Raw genomic sequence first — 23,333 nt, forward strand, 5'->3', positions numbered from 1 at the left:
AGCCAAAACACCCTTGGTGGCCAAAATGATGATGCTGGAGAAGAAGGCCTTGCCTATCTGTCCAGAGAGGTTGAGAAGGGAGAAGCAGAAATGCAGAGCTAGAAGAGATCTTAGAGGTTATCAAGACCAGCACAAACACTTCACAGATAAGACAAGTGCGTGACTCCTCATGAGCACCCAGGACTGGGTGCTCCCTCCTCTAACTACAGTCCCAAGTCCTGGGCTCCGTCAGTGAGTCAGGTCAATTCTTTTCTCAAGGAATACTTTCACTGGACTAGATAATAGCAGAAGATCTTTCCAGTGCTGATCCTCTAAGCTCTTAGTATTTCAGTGAGACTTTTATGAGAAAATCCTTGCAGAGGACATGCCGTAACTGACTGATTGTCCTGTCCATACCCTTGAGGATCACTGGAAATTCCCCTGGGCCTGTAGCCTGGGCTAACTCAAGTATCACAGAATTCAGGGTTTATTATTTCATGCACCTAAATTAAAAAAAAAAAAAGCTGTTGGACTTGATACAAACAAAACAAAACCAAGTCAAAACAAAGACTCATTGATTTTGCTCAAATGAACTTACACTCATCACTTGAGGCCTGGGTCTCCTGAAAAGAGTCCTACCTAAGTCTGAAGGTTACAGAACTAGGACTTTGGAATGCTATACCTTAAGGACATTAGAGACTTGAATTCAATCCTCTCCAATTCAGGTGAAGAATCTAGAGCCCAGGGGAGCAGCAACTTTCCCAAAACTGCACAGCAAATCAGTGCAGAGCTGGGCCCAGAGATCAGGGCTTACCATGCCCTGGGCAGAGTTCCTTTTTGGATCATATGTCTGCCTCTGTAGGCCAATCTTGGACATCTGGTATATTGGCCTTTGTGTCCCCATTTCATTAAAGGCAATATTGTGAGAGAAAAAAGGAATTCAATCACTAGCAGTCCCAGCCCTGTCTTTTGAAAAAGGCTTTGTTTATGGTACCCTATTCTTTCTCTCAGGTTCCTAACCATAATTTTAAACTCCATCAAATAGCATAATAAAGAGAGTGTGTATATTAGCAAGATAAAATCTTTTTAGCCCTCTCTTTAATCCTTCTGCACTGTCATAAATCTTTTTCAGCTGGAGAGCCCCTACCACTTTCAAATGCATTGATGCTCATATCAAGGATGCCTTTTAGACTAATCGGTTTATTGACTATCAGATTTATATGTCTGGACAAAGCTCTATGTATGAGACTTGCCTTGACCCCCAAGTCTCCTTGTTGGCAGCTGAACAAGAGAGTGCTGAGTAAGTAGGAGGGAGACCTAATTACAAACAGGCTTAGCAAGTGTTAGTGAAATTAAACTGAATTTTTCAAAGTGTCCTGAGTTTTCTCTGGTATTAGAAGCCACAAAATCTGTGTGCTGGGAGAAACCCTGGGGGGATATGGGAGGATCGGTCAATCCTACCTCTATCTATAAATTATAAGAAAGGGAGTACACCTTGGCCCTTTCTAGTGACTGTGACAGCCTGTGAGAGGACAGTGGGCTATAGTTACTGGACAGTTAAGTGGAACTTTAGGAAGAGGTTAGCATGGTGAAAGGCAAGGCCTTCTAATACAGAGACTTCCTCCCTGTGGAAAGGACTGCCTGTGGAGGGAATGAATACTCCACACTTGAGACGTATGAACAAAGGCTAGTTGGCAGCTGGAGAGAAGGCCCCTGACAGGGTGGAGGATATTGGGTATACAGCACCAAGATGACCTAGTCTAGCCCCCTCATTTTACCTTTAGAAAAAATAAGGTCCAAAGCATGGGAATTATCCAAGGTTTCACAGAACCAAGTCTAGAATCCAAGTCTTTTGGTCTTCCACTCCAGGTTTCTTTCTGCTACACTACAGTACGTGTGTCTGTATGCATGTACCTCCACATGTGCAGATATAAGAGAATATGTATTATATGCCCATGCATATATATCATATCATAGGTATCTGGAAAAACTCCCTACTGCTATTGTCTCTCTCTTAAAAAACAGTAAAATTAATCTCAAGAAAAAAATCAGTAATAGAAACTTATCCTGGGTGATACCTTTCTCCAGTTGTACTGCATTGGGCATATTACCTTTCTGAGCTTCAGCTTTCAAACTAGAATAAAAATCCACCCAAATAGGACTATCGTGTAGATTAAATGAGAGGGTGATCAGGAAAGCATATTCTTCAAAAGGTGAGAGTTATGTTGTATAAACTAGTTTATGTTGACACGAAGGGGCAATGATAACTAAGGATAAAACAACATTTTAATGAAAAACTTTAAATACAATGTATTCTTCTAATTTACTTACTTAATAGAGTGATACGTCACTGAACCCCAGACCATGGGCCTAGTCTGCGACATCCCTCTGAGGGCCTGATCAGCCCATGTTGGCACAACTTAAGAGACAGGCGCTGACCACATGCAAAGCCAGCTGTTCCTCTTTTGGACAGCTCCAAGAAAACATGAAGATTTTCCTTACACAGAGTCAAAATGCCACTCAGTAATTTCTGAACACTGGCCCTTATTTTACCAAGTGGAGTCATTTTGTGTTAAAAATCAGAGGTGAAAGTGAAACCATCCATTACTCCACTGAGCCTGGAGTGAATGGGACCCATCTGACCAGCCAGACCAGTTTCCGGCCTCCACCAGGACCTCCTGCACTTACATCGCTCCCATAGTGTAGCTTCCATTCAAGGGGCAGTGTTTCTCAAGCAAGGGGCAATTTTGTACAACATAGCCACCTCTCAACTAAGAATTATCTGCTCCTGATGTCCACGATGCTGAAGCTGAAAATCTTTGTGCTAGCTGGAGGAGGGCCCTCTGTCCAAAAGTCCACAAGCCTTTAAACTGCCCTCTGTCCTTTCCCCTGAAATGCAGTAACAGTCCTTCCCTCATCAAACTTCTTGGCAGATGAGTACTTCCTTCTCTCTCCCTCACTGCTTTGTGTCTCCTCAAAGTGGGGTGCATGATTAAAGAGGATGACCTTTCCTGTATGAGGAGGGCCAATTTTTCGGTGGGTAGGAGAGAGAACCTCTTAAAACACTGTCTTACAAATGTCAGTTTTTAAAGTTCCCTTTCCTTTCTTCCTAAGAGACAAATCAGTCCCAACCAAGGGGAACAAGGAAAGGAGGAGACAGGCTGTATTTACTGAAAGCCGCAGAGGATGCTTGGTAAGTTCGGTTCTCGGTCCCGGTGTCCACTGGGAGATGGAAGGTGCCTTCAGTGCCACAGGAAGACGAGTTCTGTGGCCAGGCCTGTTTCATCAGCAGAGTTGCTTAAGGGAAGACACAAGAATGGCATTAGGCAGAAATAAGAAGTGGTACCACCAATCACAGACACAAAGCAAGGGTCTTGGGCTGGATGGAAACATATAACCCAAGGGGCCCCGTTCAGACACACAGGATGGTTCAGCCTTTCTGAGATGGGTGAGTGGTTGGGAGGAGTGCTGAAATGAGCTTCTAAATGATTTGAAGCTGAGGAAATCCAACCTTACACTAATCAGGAGAGTTGGGATTTTCTACCCACTACTAAAAGCATGACAATGCTTATGAATACCACCTTCTACTGTCTGCCATTCTGGGCTAAGGCTCTGAGATATGCCTTAGCCACTTTCTTGTTAATGTGTAGCAACTCGGAACTTTTGACTGTGTATTGGGCCAGATCAACTGAGTACTCCTTTTTCACACCTGAAATCTTAGCTGGAGGTGTATTTAACAACTGTTTTCAAAGAGAGACCCCAGGATGCTAATTACCACCTGATGTGAACCTTGCTGGACTGCTATCTCTTGTAAAGGGACTGAGCTTTGACAGCTTGGAAGGCATAGGCTGTCCAGCGGGACTCTCCCTGCAAACTCCTTCTTCTGTGCACCAGGCGGGGACCAGGCAGACAGACCTCTGGCACACCCTTTATACCTCCTGCTGAGACACGGCCTCATGAATTAGAGATGGTCTTCTGGGCCATTAAGAAAGCAACTGTCAAACTTAGAGTAGATGTGAAAAAGAGACGAGGCCCAGTTTGAAAGAAATCTGCAGAGACTTTCCAGGCTGACTCAAAGCTCAGCTTGAGAAATTTGAAGGATGATGCTTCCTATGTTCTAGAAGTGGGGAGTGACTCACAAAACTTACCTTCATGTGTCCTGTAGGGAAGGAGAGGAAATACAGTTTCAAAGGAGGGGGATGCTTAACGTTTTATCTCCCTTGATCTATTTTCAAACACTAGAGGAGAAATATTCCTGACCCAAATTTCTACTTACGACTAAAAAATGATCTTAGCAGTATCTTTCCCACTCAAATAAGGTCTTGGGAGTCATAGATATAGGGTGTTTCAAAGTATATTAGTATTGGCAACAGTTGGATATACTTGAAACATTTTAACAAGGGGCTGAGGTAGACAGGGTAGTATGAGAAGCAAATTTGCCTTTACCCTCTCATTCCATCAGGACAAAGATAGTACACCTCCAGACAGATTCCCATAAACCCCTCTGCCTGTCCAGGTAACTGGAAACGCCTCTGTGTCCTTCAGTCATCAAAGTACTGGGGCCAGAGGAGGAGGTCAAAGACTCTGCTGTTTTAGCTGAACCGAGGAAGAGTGTAGCTGCTCTGGGCTGACTCTGAGCTTGCATCAATGGCCCGCAATATATACAGCAAATGCTGAGAAATGAGAAGGAAATCATGGGCAGGGAAGTGACACTAAAAGGAGAATTCTGGTAGAAGAAATGGAGACCCAGCAGAATTCTATGCAGAGTCCAGGGCCTTTGCTGGACGTTAGATCATGACTCTGCAGACAACACAGGAGGAGGGCAGTCAATTTTAAACAATTACCTTGAGTTTCTTTTCCTGAGGGGTGGGGATGGGTGGAGTGGTGGGGATTAATAAAGGAACCAATTAGTGTTGAAAAATCCTATTAAGATGGCTCTAAGTTTAGAACCTGCCACTCCTCTTGGCTAGAACACCCGGCCACCTAAATCAACTCTCTAAAAAAGTAAAACATTCAGCTCTAAGAAGTCAGATAGAGTAAGCCCAGGCCCTCAAGACCCCACAGGAATCTACCAGAGAGCAGGAGCCTGAAATCTGACTGTGGAGAATTTGGATGTCCTATTCTGGCCCAGTTTTTAACCCAAATGGTGCAATCTTTACCATAATTTTAACCATAAACCAAAAGTTTGACATTAGCCTGAAGGACCACGTGACAATTAAAGTCAGTCAAAATCAACCAAAGAGCGACTGAGGCCTACACTGCACTCAGCACTGAGGGGAGTGCCACGGTGGACAGGAACACACGTGGGTCACGGGCATCGCACACAAGGTTATTTATGGTCTAGCTGGGGATGCAACACAGCCACACGCCAACCAGAGAGTGAACAAGACAGCATCACGCACAGCAAAATAATGTTCCAGGTTAACCAGGAAAGAAGCAAGTGCGACTGTGCCTTTGATTATGTGTTCCCCAACTGAGCTAGTGAACTAAACCATACATGTTTGTGAAGAAATGAAGAAGTGGGTATTTTTTTCTGGTTTCATTATAAAGAAAACAAAAACTAATATTTCTGTAGTCTTCTATATATATGAATATATAATAATCTAAGTAACTGGATAAATATGAAGACTAAAAACAACAAATAGCAGCTGTCAATTTGCTTTCCTCATTAGTTAGATATACCATATGATCTTCCCTGTCCATGTGTAATTCTAAAGTAACCTGTTGCTGGTAGCGATTCAGAACTCAGTTGTGGGATGAAGACAATCCAGTTGAAGCTTTGAGAGGTGTGGTAACAGAGAAGGCTGCTCTTGGACAGGCATGCCTGCTCCTGGTGCCGTGAAAGGTACCAACTCGTAGAAATGATCTATATTTTGAATAAATACATGTGTATATATTTGTCAAATATTATTGAGGTGCACGTTTGAGACTGGTGCACTTTATTGAGTGCTGTATATGTACTATTCCTCAATTTAAAAAGAGAGCAAGAACCCATGGCAGTGAAGGGCCACGGCCTAGTCACAGCATGCTGCCCACGTCCAAGTGCTGGGTTGTTCACATCCCTGGACACGGGGCCCTCACACCCTCTGACACTTGAACAATCTGTTAAGCACACTTACAAGGAGGAGAGGCAGCAAGGGACCATCATCCTGAACAATGTAGTGTGTCAGGAAATCTGAGTTCTGGCCTGGGCTGTGCCACTTATTAGCTGTGGGACCTTGGGCAAGTCACTACACCTTTCTAAACTTCAGGTTTGTTGTCTTACAATATGACAATGAATAACCACTACTTGATTGCTTGATAGCACTGATTGTGAGGATCAAAAATCAAGTATTCAGTCTCACAGTTTCTAATTCTGGTGTCTGCCCACTCCTCCATCCTCACAGGTGTGGACAGCTCCAATGAAAGCTCTCATCACCTCCTACCTGAATTATTGCAACTGCTTCCTCACTCTGTTTTTAAACCTGCTAACTCCAATCTCCAAGCTGCAATCAGAGTGATATTTCTAAGACCTATATCTAATCACAAAACCTTCTTTCTTAAAAACATCCTTTGGTCCTCCACTACCTAACTCCTTGTGTGGCACTTAAGGCCCCTCAAGATCTAGTCCTATGATCTCTCTAGATTCTTTTTGTTCTCGCTCTCAAACCCTACATGTCAGCCACACAAATCGCTCACCATTCCCAGACTATGCAAGAAGCATCACTCCTCTGTATTTTTGCTCACACTGCTCACTCTTCCTGGCACGTCTTTCCCCAGATGCCACCTGGTAGACATTTATTAATCCATCAACCATGAGCTAAAGACTTGCCTCCACTATGAGGTCCTTTTCTCCCCCCAATTCTTGACCATACTTCTCTCGTGTGCCCCATTTGGTTCACTATCCCAGTTCCTGTGTTTCTTAGAAGTTCCCTGCTGGTTTGTCTATCTCCCCTGTTAAACTGTGAGCTCCTTGAAAATAAGAACTCTGTCTTACTGAACTCTACAGCTTCAAAGGGACCCGGCTTAGGGTCTGGAACAGAACAATCTATGAAGAGAAGAGCTCCATACTACTCTTAATATTTCAGATGCTATAGCTGGAGGGGAGAGGAAGCAGGACTGCTTGTCTCACTTTCTATGGAGCCTTCTGTTCAAGTTCATATATTCTGAGGCAAACAAAAATGACTCCCCATAAACAATAAGAGAATCAGGTCTGTGACTAGCAAAAATAAAATAATAAGATTTTAAGAGGGCCCTCTATTAGCATTTAAAGGGACCTCAGAGATCATCTGGAATAAAACACTTTATCTATGGCCTGGAGATATTAGCAAATTGCCCAAGATCACGCAGCCCACAGCAGCATAAAGGAGAGATTTTCACAGCTCATCTCCTAAAAGATGGGCCACAAACAAATTCAATTTTCAACATCCAAATAATTCAAGGTTAAAAGTTGAGAAAGTGTGCAGAGACTTTACAAAAACATTGTCCTGAGCAGCCCAGGCAAGGGTGGTGAAAGCAACAAGTTCCGCCTATGGTCCCTTCCTGTCTATGACAAAAAAGGACCTAGTCAAGTTACACTGCTGGGACCCTCACAGGTGCCCAGGAGTTCCCGTGGTGCCTTGGGCCTGGAGTCCACACTGCCCAGAGAATCCAACTCTGGTCCCTGGTTTATTAGCACACTTGACCCTCACCTCTCACCATCCAGGAAAATGCCTCCAGATGAGCCAGAGCTCAAGATCTGGGCTGAGGGAGTAGATGCATCTAAAGTCAACCAGATCTTTAAACATGTGAGACTGCCAATGGAGATGGAAAAATCTGATCCTGGGGCAGACTGTTTTTTTGCGTTCTTACAGGCATAATCCAGGTACTCCTCCACAGGGGCTGCCATACAACTAATAGAGGAGCCATGGAGGCCCAGGAATTTTTGTTCATTGGTTTGAATTCAGCAGTCACAGGGTGAAGGTTTCTGACTTAGATCAGGTGGGACCCCAGAGGTGAGGAAAGGGAGAGACGCCTTTTAGTGCCATGATCCTTCACTGCTGCCCTAGGGGACGGTTCATGTGTGTCTCCAACCCATGATTTTGCACCATCAGACATGTTCCTGCATGCTTTAGGAACTGCTGCTGAGCCACCTGGGGGAGCCCAAGCCTAGGGGATGGGATTTGGGGAGGAAAGGAGAGGGGATCTACTGTTGTTACGAGATAACACATTCATAGGCCATAATACAGATGAGGAAAAATAGCTTTCCTACCATAAGCTGAATGCAGGAACTGAAACTCTGTTGGATAGAAATGTTAGTTGAAATTACCACTAAGAATCTGTGCAAAGTAGTACATATTGCAGTTACAAAAACAGACTTTGTATCAAAATAGCAGTTTCCCCAGGGCTACATAAGAAAACCATGAACGCAGAAGGTACAAAGTACCTCCACCCTGGAGAGGGTGACAGACTTGCCATCCAGGAAAGTCCACTCACTGGGGAGGGGTACCCTTTGGATGCCATGACATCTTCCAGGCAGCTGACCCAGAGCTGCCTGGAAGTGCATACACCCAAGTTCCTGCTCTTTGCTTGTTTATGCTAAGAGTAAATTTCAGTTCTCCCAAGCATTGCAGAGGGACTTCACACATGACAGAGGCGGTATGTGCTGGATAAAAAGCTAAAAGTTTAGGGATAAAACTACCATCTTTGGTCTCTGAAGAGCTCTCTATAAAGTGCTAGAGGGCTAGGACCAATGTAGAGGCACTTTATTCCCTAAAATCTCGGGGAGAGTGTGCTGCTGTAGAAGGGGCATAGACTATGGGCAGTCAGACTGGCTTTGAATCTGAGCTTCACTGCTCTTTAGCTGTGCAACTTTGCACAAGTAATTTTACCTCTCTGAGCAAAACTAGAGACAAGAAGCTCTAACTCACAAGACTGTAGGAAAAAAAAAAAAATTGTGACAAGACCTGCATGGTGCCTGGATCATGGCAGATGTTCAGAAAACACAAATTCCTTCCCCTTCCCAGGTTCATCATATGCAGAATGGGAATAATGTATCTACTCTAGAAGGCTGCTATGAAATCAAGTGCAACAACAGATGACAATGATTTATAAAGATTTTTTGTGAGGAGGTACTTCATTTTTACCTATGTTAGTTATTCTGTTTTTCCTTTCGCTTCATTTTCAAGTCAGATTACCATTAATATGACACATCCTTTGGTTTCTAGATTCTGAAAACAAGTCTCTGTTGGCTACACCTCTTGCGGGGCCAAATTTAAAGAAGATCCCTCAAGTCGTTAGAGCTTGGAAAAAAGCTCCAAGTACCCAAGCTGCTTTCAAAACCAATGAAGGAGTAAAACATTTCCCTGCATTCTGGACAGATGACATCGTAGGGTACTCAGTGATGCTAAAAATAGCTCTTTTTGAAGCAGCTTCTTTGTCTCCTTGAAGAAGCTGAGAGAAATTTCAACCTGAGAGCCTGGCTCCTCTGCAGGCTTCTATCCTGCAGCATCTCTCAGCATCACAAATGGCAGCTCTGGCAGGAAGCTGAGAGCACCTACAACATCTTCACTGTCCTTGAGTCAGCGCCTCCACCGCAGTCAAGAGACCTGGAAACGCAGAGGCCAGCCTCCCACTGTATGCCACAGACCAGCTGTGTGCATATGTAACTCCAAAGACAAAAGGATCTGCCCAAGGTCACACCAGAATCAGTAGCAGAGTTAGTGCTACAACCCTGGTCTTCCAACTCCCAGTTTGGGGCTTTCTGACACAGCGTGCTAATATCACCCTGTCTAGTGGACTGTGTGGGTTTCTGAGAAAATGATTTAGTCAGAGCTTAGAAATATGTTGATTTTTAAAAATGCAAAATTGGGGAAAATCAAGTTAGATGTGGGTTGATATTTTGTGTGCTTTAAAATTAAAACTTAATCAGTACTTTATACACGCTAGGAGCTTTCCAATCTATCCATTCTCCCCCACCCCACCACCCCAGTCTCAGGTTTTTTCTATCTGCTCTCCCTTCCCTCTCTCACCTGACTGCTCTAACATCTCAATTTCTCTCTAGTCAACTGCAACTATAATGTGGTTAAGAGTGCATGTGGATGTGGTGGCTGGATGCCTGGATTGGGATCTTTGGGCTAGTTCCATTAACTTCTCTAAGTTTTAGTTTTCCCACTTAGAAAAATGGGAATAACAGTAACGACCTCAAAGGTCTGCTGTGATATAAAACAAGTTAATACCCATAAAGAGCTTAAAGTAGCCCCTGACACATAGGGACCATTCAACTAATGTTAGCTATTTATTCCCTGTCCTTCTGCTTTCTTGGCAAACTAATCCTAAATCTATCATCAGAAGTTTGGAACATTATGACAGAATATCCCAGGGCTGGGGGAGAGCCTTGAGAAAAGCACAGTCTCCACCTCAGTTGCACCTCCAATGTTACATGACCATGTTACTGCTCGAGTCTCCTCTCCCACCTCTCACAGTGAGGCTCATCCCTGACCTCTCTCGTTGAGAATGCTCCCTCTCTCCTTGCTCACTTGTCTCAGCAAATCAAGATCAGGAGATAAGAACTCTGCACTTCCCACTGGTCAAGTTATTCTAAGCGCATCCACCTGTGACCTTTCCTTTAGTCTGAGAGGAAGAGCTGCTCTTCCATGGGAGGTACCCCACTCCACCAGCTCCCCAAAACAAGAGAGAATCGAGCTCTGGACTTCCCACACCACCACAGCCTCCTTGGAAGCCTGGCTCCATCTGATACTCCTTTTTCTGTGTCTCAATGTCCTCTCCACTTGCTCCTTCTCATCAGTCCTTACTTAATGCTCATTTCCAGAAAGAACAAAAACAAAAACCCTCATTTAATCCCATCTCCCCTTCTACTCAATCCCCTTCCATCTTCCTTTCGCTAGTAGCCAAGCCTCTTGTAACTGCAGGCTCCATCTGCCAAATCCACTCCTTCACTCCCAGCCTCCCTTCCCTGACCACTTTCGCAGAGGTCACTGATGGCCTCCTGACTATGAAGATAATGCATCTCCTTCACCCTGGATCTTACCTGACCTTCTACACTACTCATCTCATTGTGTTTTAGACTAGGTAGTTTACCAAGACAATTCAGATTTCATAGCACTGAAATCATTTTTATACTGTAAGATTAGTATCAAAACCATCATAGTTTTTAAGTAAGATAGAACTTATCAAATTTGATTAAGTCTTTTATAAGAGAGAATCTCTGTAGTTTTTGTTGCTTCTGCCTCCTAGTATATGTGTTTGGGGAAATATATAACTTATTGATTAAAGTGAGTATAGAATAAAATATCAGTGGTGAGATACCATTATAGATTTTTTTTTTTTTTTAGCCTGTGTGTCACTGTTCCCCTCACAAGCTCTTTGAAGGCAAGCTCTTTGAGAGCATTGGCAGTTTCACACATCTGAATCATCTACAGTGTCTTCCAGAGTGCCCTTGGCGTTCCAAAGGCAAGTGGAATAATGTACCTATGTAAGCACTTTAGGGATTAACATCACTTATTTGCATAAAATAGTTCTTATCTACCAAAAAAAGAGCAGGGCTCATGATATGCATGTGCATGTGAGTATATGATCAAGACATTATCCCTACTTTAGGAGGGGAAATTGAGGCTCAGAGGTCAGGAGACTTTAAGATCGCTAATTTAGGAAGTGACAGAGTCGGAACGTAAATCGAGGTCTTCTGACACAGCCCATGTTTGTCTCATTTAAACATCCCGGAAGAAAGGGAACGACAGTGGAGTGAGTACTGGATTGGCACAGCAAAGCATGAGACCAGGAACCCTTAGATCTGCCAAGGGTTCTAGTCCATATGTTCCTGTTGATTCATTGGGTAACTTGGATAAAACACTGCTTCTCTCTGCATTTCCATTGTCAAGAGAAGGGACTGAACTGGAGGCTCTCTAACGCCTTTTCAAGCTTTCTCACTTTAGAATAATAATTACTAAGTATGAAAATGAGGGTATTATCATGACATTCAAGGACTTTCCAAATCTGGCCCTCGAACATCTGTAATCCAGATTCTGGACTGCCCCTCCCAAGAGCCTATGCTTCAATCGTTCTCACTACTTTGATGTTCTTCAGTGTCATTCCTCACAGCTCTGTGCTTTTGCCCGGGCTCTACTCCACCTAGAATGCCCAACTTTTCCTCTGTATGTTTAAAAAAGTGCCTGTCAGCAATAACAACAAAACCCAACCAACCAAAACAAACACACAAAAAAGAATGCCTCTTAACAACAACAACAACAAAACTCCTCCACCAACCAAACAAAAAAGAATGCTTCTTACTTCTCTCTCAAGTGTCCATTGCTAGGTCCTCTGTGAAGCCTTCCTCTACACTCTGAACCCCAAGCAGAGGTTGTTCCCTCCTTTGCTTCCTCTCCTCTTGTATGTATTCCTTTTACAATATTCATCACACCACACAGCCAGGAATTTGTTTACATGTCAGCTCCTAAATCAACTGTAAGCTACTTTAAGCAAACATAATATCCTTCCTTTTATTCTGTTCTAGTGTGGAGGGCATTCAACAAATACTGGCTGAATAAATGAAGAGGAGCTTACACAAAACCATCTACAACAGTGAGGTAGGTAGCACATTTCTCAGAGAGGTGAGGTAACTTGTCTAAGGCCTCACAACTAGTGAGTTGAATAATCAGGATTTAAACCCAAGACTTACAAACTGCAGAGCCCACAATCTTTCTCCTGCCCCTTGAGTGTTAAAGCACCAGCAGAGAGTGGCTTTTGTGGGGGGGGTGGTATGGGAGTTAACATCAGTGGTAAGACCTCTGCATTGCTCCCAAACTGAAACAAACTTCCTCAATACTTTCAAATCTGTTTCAACTTCCAACCAAGGAGTGTTGGCCCTTTGTTAGTTTTGAAAAACAAGTTCTTTGCTTCAGCTTGAAAACCAGCTCTTTATGTCTGGTGGCAAGTCTCTCACTCTCTTCCAGGTCCACATCCAGGAAGTCTGCTGTGTAAGTGGGTGTTCGGTGTGTGTGAGTGTGTGTATGTCAATGGCAGCCTCAGGGGAAAAGGAGCAAACACTGGGTGTGGACATTAGGAGAGCAGATAAGGTTCTGTGAGGAGGATACATGTCTCAGATATTCTAGCAGAAGAGAGATGAGTCACTGTAAGTTACAAAGAGAATAGAGGAAATTCTGTTCCTGCCCCAACCTGGAGCTGAACTGCCCCAGTTCCCAGAGGGGACTCCCTGGACAATCAATCATGGACAAGCTGAGCCCAGAGCAATTAAGGACATGGAAAGGCCAGCAGGTGTTTTGAGTTTATTTTTTCCCAAGTAGAGCCTCACCTCCCATCCCACTCATCACTACTGTCTCCACTTTCTCCTTACCTGGAGCATAACTGGGGCTATTGGTAGGGTACAGGCTGGGGTTGTAGGCAGGGGCCGCAGCTGGATAGGCTGTAGGGTAACCTATGAAAAGACAGAAAAAAAACAAACCCTATTTAGTTGGGCAACAAGAGATTTCTGAGGAAATGGAATCCAAGTCCCAGGCCTTCAGCCTCTTCATGAGCCATTTCAGACTGTGTATGCCACTGGTTTTAGCCTTCTGAGAAAAATAGAAAATATATACATATTTTTCTATTTTTTAAAAGCAGGATAAGATATATATGTCTATATGCTCACTGTAAAAAAAAAAACCACAACTGAAACACTATATAAGTATATATAGTAAAAGGTGTAACTCTACTTTCACATTCCTGCCACAACACTACTCTCCTCCAGAGAGACAGTAACAGTTTGGCATTTAAGTCTCCGGATAGTTTTCTATGCATTTTTATACACATATATTCAGTGGTGTGCTGGTAAATATTTAACAACTGGCCCAAGGAAACTGCGGTGAAGCCCTATTTTGTAGCACTTGCTGAGTTCCATGCTGTAAATACTCCCACCATGGCCAGTTTCAAGCCAGCAACGTCATCAAATGAATAGTTGAGAAGAGATGCTCACACATGGTCCTAGAGAGCCACACAAGCCTGATCTAGTCCACCACTCATAGTATATATAGGGATTAAAGTTTTTTTCTATTGTGACAAAATATATGTAACAAAACTTGTGATTTGGACCATTTAAGTGTATAATTCAGTGGCATTCATTACATTCACAATGTTGTACAACCATCCTATGTATTTCTAAAACTTTTTAACTACTCCAAACAGAACTCTACCTATTAAGCAATAACACTCCATTCCCTCTTCCCATAACCTGTATTAACCTTTAATCTACTTTCTGTCTCTATGCATTTGCCTATTCTAGATATGCTATATACAGGAAATCAAATACTATTTATCCTTTTGTGTCTGGCTTCTTAACAGAATTAAGCTCACCCATGTTTTAGTATGTATCAGAACTTCAATCCTTTTCATGGATAAGTAATATTCCACCATATATGTGTGTGTGTGTGTGTGTATACACACACACAAACACATTTTGTTTTTCTATTCATTTGTTGGTGGACACTTGGATTGTTTCCATCTTTTGGATATTGTGAATAATGCCACGGAGAAAGTAAGATTTCCAGAAAGACCTGAAGGAAATAGTTAACCAAGCAGATGGCTGAAGGAAGAGCATTTCAGATGAAGGAAATACTCAGCGCAATGGCCCTAAGTTGTGGGTATATGATATGGGACATGTCTGAGGAACAGTGAAGAGGCCAGTGTAGCTGAAGTGGAACAAATGAGGAGGGAAGAGGCAGTAGATGAGTCAGAGAGATAAAAGGCTGGGCAGTTCACGTAGGGGCCTTATAGGCACTGTAAGGATTTCAACTTTTACTCTGAGTGAAATGAGAAGCCATGATGGGATCTTGAGCAGAATAATAACATAATCTGACTTAGGTTTGAAAAACGTCACTCTGATTGCTGTATGGAAAAAAAAACAGACCATAATGGGGGAAGAATAGAGAAGCCTAGAGACCAGTTAGGAGCTACTGTAAACTCCTTGCATGGATGATGGGGTTCAGATCAGGGAAACAGCAGCAGAAATGATGAGAAGTGACACGCTAAGAGACTTCACATACTTTGCCACATTGCTTTCTAGAAAGACTATCAATTTGTACTCGCACTAGCAGTGTGTAAGTGCCTGTCTCACTGCTCGCTACAGTTTTTTTTAATGCTCATTGGTATTCTGACAATGGAAAGCTGATTTTAAAAGTCAAAGATTAAATCCCTAAATCCCTAAAAGCTTCTTTGGGATTTGTAAATACTGAGCTTTAATAATGTATCTTTGTTAATATGCCTTTCCCTAAATCCTTTCCAACTCCAAAGAAAATTCATCTCTCTTTACTCCCCAATCATTTTCTGACTTCAGAGCCAAGGCAGCCAACTTGTTACTTAATTAGCAATATGGAGGTCTGTTAAAGTCAAGGGTTTAATCTGGAAAACAAAGTGATCTGGTCTCATGGCTGAAATCTGTATCCAGCTTCACGTGAGAGATGGCACGGCCAAGAGTAATCATGCCCCTATTACATCATTTCAGATGTCTTTTACTTTTAGGGGCAATTATAGAATCCTCCTTCAGTGTTTCTAAGAATTTTTTTTCACTTGAATTTGCCAGGTATCAAAGAACGGCAGCATTAGAAAGACCTTCATTTTCTAGGTGACATTCTCAGGCTGAGAGAAAGGCAGGGACTTAGGGTCACAGATTTGCAGAGGTTAGAAGTAACTTCAAGGTCATTTGGTCCACCCTCACATTTGAGGTTAGGGCTCCTCTACAACACATTCATGGCATCATTCATCCCTGCCCTTACATCTCTACTGACCACAAACTCTTTCCTTTCCTGAGACTCAGCACCCTCCTCCACTGTGAGACTGCTCTGATTGTCTGAAATTGACTTCTCATACTTCACCGAACTCTATCTGTATCTTCTACCCTGTAGAACAGAACAAATTTGGAGACACATGGATCCCCAATTACAGAACTTATCACAGTGTATTCAATGGTTTCTTTACATTCCCTGTCTTTCCCCCTTTCCCCAACCTGTAAGTTTCTTGAAGGCATAGCTATGTCTCCTTAGCCTGTATATAATAGTGCTTGATCAGCTCCTCTTTCCTACTCCTTGAGCAAACCACCACCTCCTCCCCTCAGCCTGGAGAGCAAGCATCCAAGCTTTTCAAACACAGGCTAAGGATGAATAGTCTCTGTGGCCAGTAGAGAATAGCCCTTCCCCACCATCAACTTCCTCTGTCCAGAAAGAGCATCACAGGTAAGCTGGGCATCCTCCCAACAACGTTCTTGGTTTTATTTTGCTCCTTGTTTTGTTTCCTTGTCCCTAACTCGTATTACTCATCCTACTGCCTCTTTTGATGCTGCTGGGATCTCTGGCGCCTAGCACAGATAAGGCCGAGAATTTGTTGTGCTTCCATTGTTAAGTCATGTCCCATCGTTGAGACTCCATGGATTGTAGCCCGTCAAGCTCCTCCAGGCAAGAATACTGGAATGTGTTGCTATTTCCTTCTCCAGGGCACCTTTCCAACCCAGGGATCAAACCCGTGTTTCTTGACTCAGCAGATTCTTCACTGCTGAGCCACCGGGGACCGGATGCCATGTCTCATCACTTCATGGCAAATAGACCGGGTAACAATGGAAACAGTGAGAGACTATTTTGGGGGGCTCCAAAATCACTGCAGATGGTGACTGCACCCATGAAATTAAAAGATGCTTCCTCCTTGGAAGAAAAGCTATGACCAACTTAGACAGCATATCAGAAAGCAGATACATTACTTTGCCAACAAAGGTCTATCTAGTCAAAGCTAATGGTTTTTCCAGTAGTCATGTATGGATGTGAGAGTTGGACTATAAAGAAAGCTGAGCACCGAAGAATTGATGTTTTGAATTGTGGTGTTGGAGAAGACTCTTGAGAGTCTCTTGGACTTCAAGGAGATCCAACCAGTCAATCCTAAAGGAAATCAGTCCTGAAGACCCTGATGCTGGGAAAGATTGAAGGCAGGAGGAGAAGGGGACAACAGAGGATGAGATGGTTGGATGGCATCACTGACTCGATGGACATGAGTTTGAGCAAGGTCTGGGAGTTGGTGATGGATAGGGAAGCCTGGTGTGCTGTATTCCATGGGGTCGCAAAGAGCTGGACATAACTGAGCAAATGAACTGAACTGAGACATCCAGAAAGCCCCAAGGCAGAGAATAGGTACTCAATAAAGAGATTACTCAGGGGTTGTACTTTGGAGCTATGAAAGGTTTAAAAACAAAACAAATCCAAGAGGATCCCTGGCTTTGAAAAGGTCACCAAGTAATGAAGGAGAAAAACAGATAAGTGGACAGCTGGAATGCACCCCAAACAGTGCCTGACAAGGCTGTCAAGTGAGCAGAGAAGGGGCCTTCAACAACCAACATTTATTTAGTACCTATTGTCTGCCAGGGATTATACTGGGTACTAGGTGTCCCTGGGTGTAGATGAAAAAAGGGGAGGAAGAACATTCTAGGCAGAAGGATGAATGGTAGCATTTTGGAGACATCCATAAGAAGCTTGGCTTGTTCCCTCCCTGGTTCTAAGAAGCAGGACTGATGGGTTAACCACACCTGAAAGCTAGGTTGCCTTTTAGAGCTTGATCTCATCATTTTTTCTTCTTGTGACTATATACACCTTTATGGGATATAACGTATCTTTTCATTTTCATGTCCACTCATTTCAGTTCAGTTCAGTTGCTCAGTCATGTCTGACTCTTTGCAACCCCATGAGCTGCAGCATGCCAGGCCTCCCTGTCCAACACCAACTCTCGGAGCCCACCCAAACTCATGTCCATTGAGTCGGTGATGCCATTCAACCATCTCATCCTCTGTAGTCCCCTTCTCCTCCAGCCCTCAATCTTTCCCAGCATCAGAGTCTTTTCAAATGAGTCAGCTCTTCACATCAGGTGGCCAAAGTACTGGAGTTTCAGCTTCAACATCAGACCTTCCAATGAACACCCAGGACTGATCTCCTTTAGGATGGACTGGTTGGATCTCCTTGCAGTCCAAGGGACTCTCAAGAGTCTTCACCAACACCACAGTTCAAAAGCATCAATTCTTTAGTGCTCAGCTTTCTTTATAGTCCAATTCTCACATCCATACATGACTACTGGAAAAACCACAGCCTTGACGAGACGGACCTTTGTTGACAAAGTAATGTCTCTGCTTTTTAATATGCTGTCTAGGTTGGTCTTAACTTTCCTTTCCAGGAGTAAGCATCTTTTAATTTCATGGCTGCAGTCACCATCAGCAGTGATTTTGGAGCCCAGAAAAATAAAGTCTGACACTGTTTCCACTGTTTGCCCATCTATTTGGCATGAAGTGATGGGACAAGATGCCATGATCTTAGTTTTCTGAATGTTGAGCTTTAAGTCAACTTTTTCAGTCTCCTCTTTCACTTTCATTAAGAGGCTCTTTAGTTCTTCTTCACTTTCTGCCATAAGAGTGGTGTCATCTGCATATCTGAGGTTATTGATATTTCTCCTGGCAATCTTGATTCCAGCTTGTGCTTCATCCAGCCCAGCATTTCTCATGATGTACTCTGCATATAAGTTAAATAAGCAGGGTGACAATATACAGCCTTGACGTACTCCTTTTCCTATTTGAAACCAGTCTGTTGTTCCATGTCCAGTTCTAACTGTTGCTTCCTGACCTGCATACAGGTTTCTCAAGAGGCAGGTCAGGTGGTCTGGTATTCCCATCTCTTTCAGAATTTTCCACAGTTTATTGTGATCCACACAGTCAAAGGCTTTGGCATAGTCAATAAAGCAGAAATAGATGTTTTTCTGGAACTCTCTTGCTTTTTCAATGATCCAGCGGATGTTGGCAATTTGATCTCTGGTTCCTCTCTCTTTTCTAAAACCAGCTTGAACATCTCAAAGTTCATGGTTCACGTATTGCTGAAGCCTTGCTTGGGGAATTTTTAGCATTACTTTACTAGCGTGTGAGATGAGTGCAATTGTGCGGTAGTTTGAGCATTCTTCGGCATTGCTTTTCTTTGGGATTGGAAGGAAAACTGAGCTTTTCCAGTCCTGTGGCCACTGCTGAGTTTTCCAGATTTGCTGGCATATTGAGTGCAGCACTTTCACAGCATCATCTTTCAGGATTTGAAATAGCTCAACTGGAATTCCATCACCTCCACTAGCTTTGCTTGTAGTGATGCTTCCTAAGGCCCACTTGACTTCACATTCCAGGCTGTCTGGCTATAGGTGAGTGATCACACCATCGTGATTATCTGGGTCGTGAAGATCTTTTTTGTACAGTTCTTCTGTGTATTCTTGCCACCTCTTCTTAATATCTTCTGCTTCTGTTAGGTCCATACCATTTCTGTCCTTTGTTGTGCCCATCTTTGCATGAAATGTTCCCTTGGTATCTCTAATTTGCTTGAAGAGATCTCTAGTCTTTCCCATTCTATTGTTTTCCTCTATTTCTTTGCATTGATCACCGAGAAAGGCTTTCTTATCTCTCCTTGCTATTCTTTGGAACTCTGCATTCAAATGGGTATATCTTTCCTTTTCTCCTTTGCTTTTCGCTTCTCTTCTATTCACAGCTATTTGTAAGTCCTCCTCAGACAGCCATTTTGCTTTTTTGCATTTCTTTTTCCTGGGGATGGTCTTGATCCCTATCTCCTGTACAATGTCACGAACGTCTGTCCATAGTTCATCAGGCACTCTGTCTATCAGATCTAGTCCCTTAAATCTATTTGTCACTTTCACTGTATAAGCATAAGGGATTTGATTTAGGTCATACCTGAATGGTTTAATGGTTTTCCCCACTTTCTTCAATTTAAGTCTGAATTTGGCAGTAAGGAGTTCATGATCTGAGCCAAAGTCAGCTCCTGGTCTTGTTTTTGCTGACTGTATAGAGGTTCTCCATCTTTGGCTGCAAAGAATATCATCAATCTGATTTCAGAAGGCACTGTCCACTACCTATGCTTAAGTTTCATACAGCTAGACTGGACTTCTCTCCTGAACACCTGACTCATATAGTATATCTAACTGCCTACTCAACATCCCCACTTGGATGTTTGCTAGACATCAAGTTTATATGGCAGAGTGGCTAAGAGTATGGTCTCTGGAGCTACATCTAAGCTTTAGGTTTGAATTCCAGGAACATCACTATTTGTGTGACCTTGGGCCATTTGCTGTGCTTTAGTTTTCCCATTTATAAAATGAGAATAATAATATTATTTGCCTAATAGGTTGGTATAAGTATTAAATTAGTAAGACCTCAAAGTGCTAGGAGCCAGGCAAACAGTTAAGAGTTCAAAAACTTAGGAACTATTATTTTAAATTATGATTCAAAATTAAATACTTACTTTCTATCTTCTAAATATACACTTATTTACCTTCCAAATCTGTTCTCCAAGCTTTTTCTCCACACCAGTAGATGACAATTCATTCCTCTAGTTCCTCAGGCCAAAAGTCTTACAGCCATCTTTGACTCTACTTTTTTCTCCTATTCACATCTAATTCATCAGCAACTCCTTTTCAGTTCCACCTTCAGAAAATACTCAAAATCTGACCATATCTCGTTACTTATATACTTTCCATCCTAGTCCACGTCATCATTATTTCTCACCTAGATTATTGCAATAGCTTCTTAACTGGTCTCTCTGCTTCTACCTTTGTTGCCATGCAGTCTATTTCCCACAGCAGCCAGAACAACCCTTTAAAATGTTAAATCAGATGACAATACTCCTCTCTTTAAACTCCACAATAGCTTCCCATGACAACCACAGAGAAATCCTTTCAGTGACCCACCTGGACTTCAGTTACCTCTTAACTTCCTCCCTTACTACTTGAGAGTGAAAGTGAAAGTCGCTCAGTCACGTCTGACTCTTTGCAACCCTATGGACTACACAGTCCATGGAATCCTCCAGGCCAAAATACTGGAGTGGGTAGCCATTCCCTTCTCCAGGGGATCTTCCCAACCCAGGGATCAAACCCAGGTCTCCCGCATTGCAGGCAGATTCTTTACCAGCTGAGCCAGGGAAGCCCAATAATACTAGAGTGGGTAGCCTATCCCTTCTCCAGATCTTCCCAACCCAGGAATCAAACTGGGATCTCCTGCACTGCAGGGATTCTTTACCAGTTGAGCTTTCAGGAAAGCCCTACTACTTGCCTCCATGTTAATCTACTCCAGCCACAATGGCCTCTTGTGCTGTTCTTTAAATGTGTCAATCATTTCCCCACTTCAGAGCCTTCTTCCCTTTTCCTCCTTTCTGGAATTCTGTTCAAAGGTCATCATACATTCTTTCTAAAACAGTACCTTCAACTTTCATTACTCTCTGTGCTTCTTATCCTGCTTTGTTAACTTCACAGCAGTTAACAACCTGACATACTATATGTTGACCTACTTACAGGAGACTGCCCATCTTCTATCACTAGAATGTAAGCTTCAGGACATAATAACACTTGTTAGGTTGCAATTATTCCCTGCTCAAGTCTTCTCAGCATACTCCCAAGACTCTGGACAGGCTCTGCCCCATCCAAGTGAGCAGAGTGCATTCCAAGTCCCAGTTCCCCAAGACTGCCTGTATCTGCTGAAGTGCATGCTGATACAACATGGATGTTTCATCCACCACTCAGACAAAAGATACGTGAACACATGCTATGTCACTCAAGTCTCAAAACAAAACTAACGTTATTTCCCACATGTTGTAGATAAGGAAATCAAGGCTCACAGAGGTAAAGTGATTTTTTGGCTAAGATTATTTAGTAAATCAGTGGTGAGTGAGTGAAAGTCGCTCAGTCGTGTCTGACTCTTTGCAACCCCATGGACTATACAGTCCATGGAATTCTCCAGGCCAGAATATTGGAGTGGGTAGCCTTTCCCATCTCCAGGGAATCTTCCCAACCCAGGGATTGAACCCAGGTCTCTCACATTACAGGCGGATTCTTTAGCAGCTGAGCCACAAAAGAAGCCCAAATCAGTAGTGGGAACTGGCTTTTTCCACACCTACCAAATAACTAGGACTTGCTCCTTGGAAATAAGTATGCCCCTCCTGTATTTATATTTTTTGAAGGTCAAGAGTGACGAGAATAAATGGACACAAATAAGCTTTTCTCCCTTGTACCTCAAAGGCTTCAGTAGTGATCAAGTTTCCAGGGATTCTGAGGTATACATTTTAACTGCTTTATAGATGTTAATACAATCTAATCCCTTTTACTGTTACTAGGATTAGGACTGAAGAAATATAAAGCTATTTTTTGATTAATATGGAAATTAGAAATTACTTTCAAGAGAAATCATTTCTGAAATGACTTGATCTTTAGGAAGTAAAAATAGCAGTGTATCAAAAAGCTAGTAGAAGGCTAACTCCTTGGGTCAGGAAGTCAAAGAGGATTTTGTTGTTGTGAGCGGGGGAACACTTACGCAGTGAAGATAGATACTCCAGGTCTGAAACTCACAAATAAAATAAAAAAAAACTGTCCCTCTAACCCCAGGGGTAACCAAAAACCAAATAAGCAAAACAACCAAACAATAAAAACAAACAAAAACCTCAAACACTTTAATTCTCTTAAAATGAGAAAGAAGAGGGCAAAGGAAGGGTATATTTTGAATTTGTAATATGTTCTGAGCACTGTATCAGGCACTTCTTTATCTAATTTTTTACCCTAACTTTATGAAATATATTATTAGTCTCATTTTATAGATGAGGATATTGAAGCTTAGATTTATCTTACACAACTAGTAAAAAGAGAGTGGCTACAGAACTGGGCTGGCTGAATGAGACAAAGTCCACTCTACCAACCTCCCTCAAAACACGAGTCTGCTTTGCGTAAACCTCTGCATTTGGCTGCTATTTTCTTCACCAACATTCTTATTTCAGATTCGAAACCTGAGAAAACAGGAAATTACTCAGGAGAATTGCTTTGATAAAAGATGGTTCAGGTTTTTTTTTTTTTTTTAAGCTATTCTGTTCCCACTCGGTGTCCTAATATAGACCATGCTCACGTTACTGAAAAGCATCACACAAGCACTGAATTACAGAGTTAAAAGAGATATTAGAGGTGATTGAGTCCAATTTTCCATCCAGCACTGGAATATCTTCAATAGTGGCCCATATGGCTGGTCACACAGCCTATGCTGGCACACCTCCTAATGATGGAGTATTCAGAACCTCTTCAGGCAATCAAAGCTTCTTCTGAAGAGCTCTGGAAGCTAAGAAATTTCTTTACTTTGCACTAAAAATCAACCTTGGAAGGAATCTAACCCTGAACAGCTTCCAAACTAAAGGTCCTAGTTCCACCCTCAGGGAACATGTCTGTTTCCCCTGCTCCAGCACAACAATCCACAGATATGATATCAGTCATTCTTCCTGAATTTTTTCTTGTTCAAATCCAGACTCAATTCTTTCAACTCTTCCCCATCCTGACCACCCATTTTT

General features: G+C 42.7%; 1 protein-coding gene across 10 annotated transcripts in view; it reads right to left on the minus strand.

Moving 5' to 3' along the window:
• FAM168A (family with sequence similarity 168 member A) overlaps positions 1 to 23,333 on the minus strand; it is a 195,516-nt gene that overhangs the window by 12,559 nt on the left and 159,624 nt on the right. For 6 of the 10 annotated variants that reach the window (XM_081539545.1, XM_081539540.1, XM_081539548.1 and 3 more), the window contains 2 exons: positions 13,310 to 13,390; positions 3,151 to 3,276 (listed from right to left, as the gene is read on the minus strand). In XM_081539545.1, coding sequence (XP_081395671.1) covers positions 3,151 to 3,276; positions 13,310 to 13,390 — 207 coding nt within the window. Of the gene's footprint in view, positions 1 to 3,150; positions 3,277 to 8,209; positions 8,237 to 13,309; positions 13,391 to 23,333 lie in introns of all 10 variants that reach the window. The other 4 variants (XM_081539541.1, XM_081539539.1, XM_081539543.1 and 1 more) reach the window with 1 other exon arrangement.

The sequence above is a fragment of the Giraffa tippelskirchi genome, chromosome 11 (genome assembly GCF_054371585.1).
Source record: "Giraffa tippelskirchi isolate mGirTip1 chromosome 11, T2T-mGirTip1v1.2.pri, whole genome shotgun sequence".
NCBI classification, from domain to species: Eukaryota; Metazoa; Chordata; class Mammalia; order Artiodactyla; family Giraffidae; genus Giraffa; species Giraffa tippelskirchi.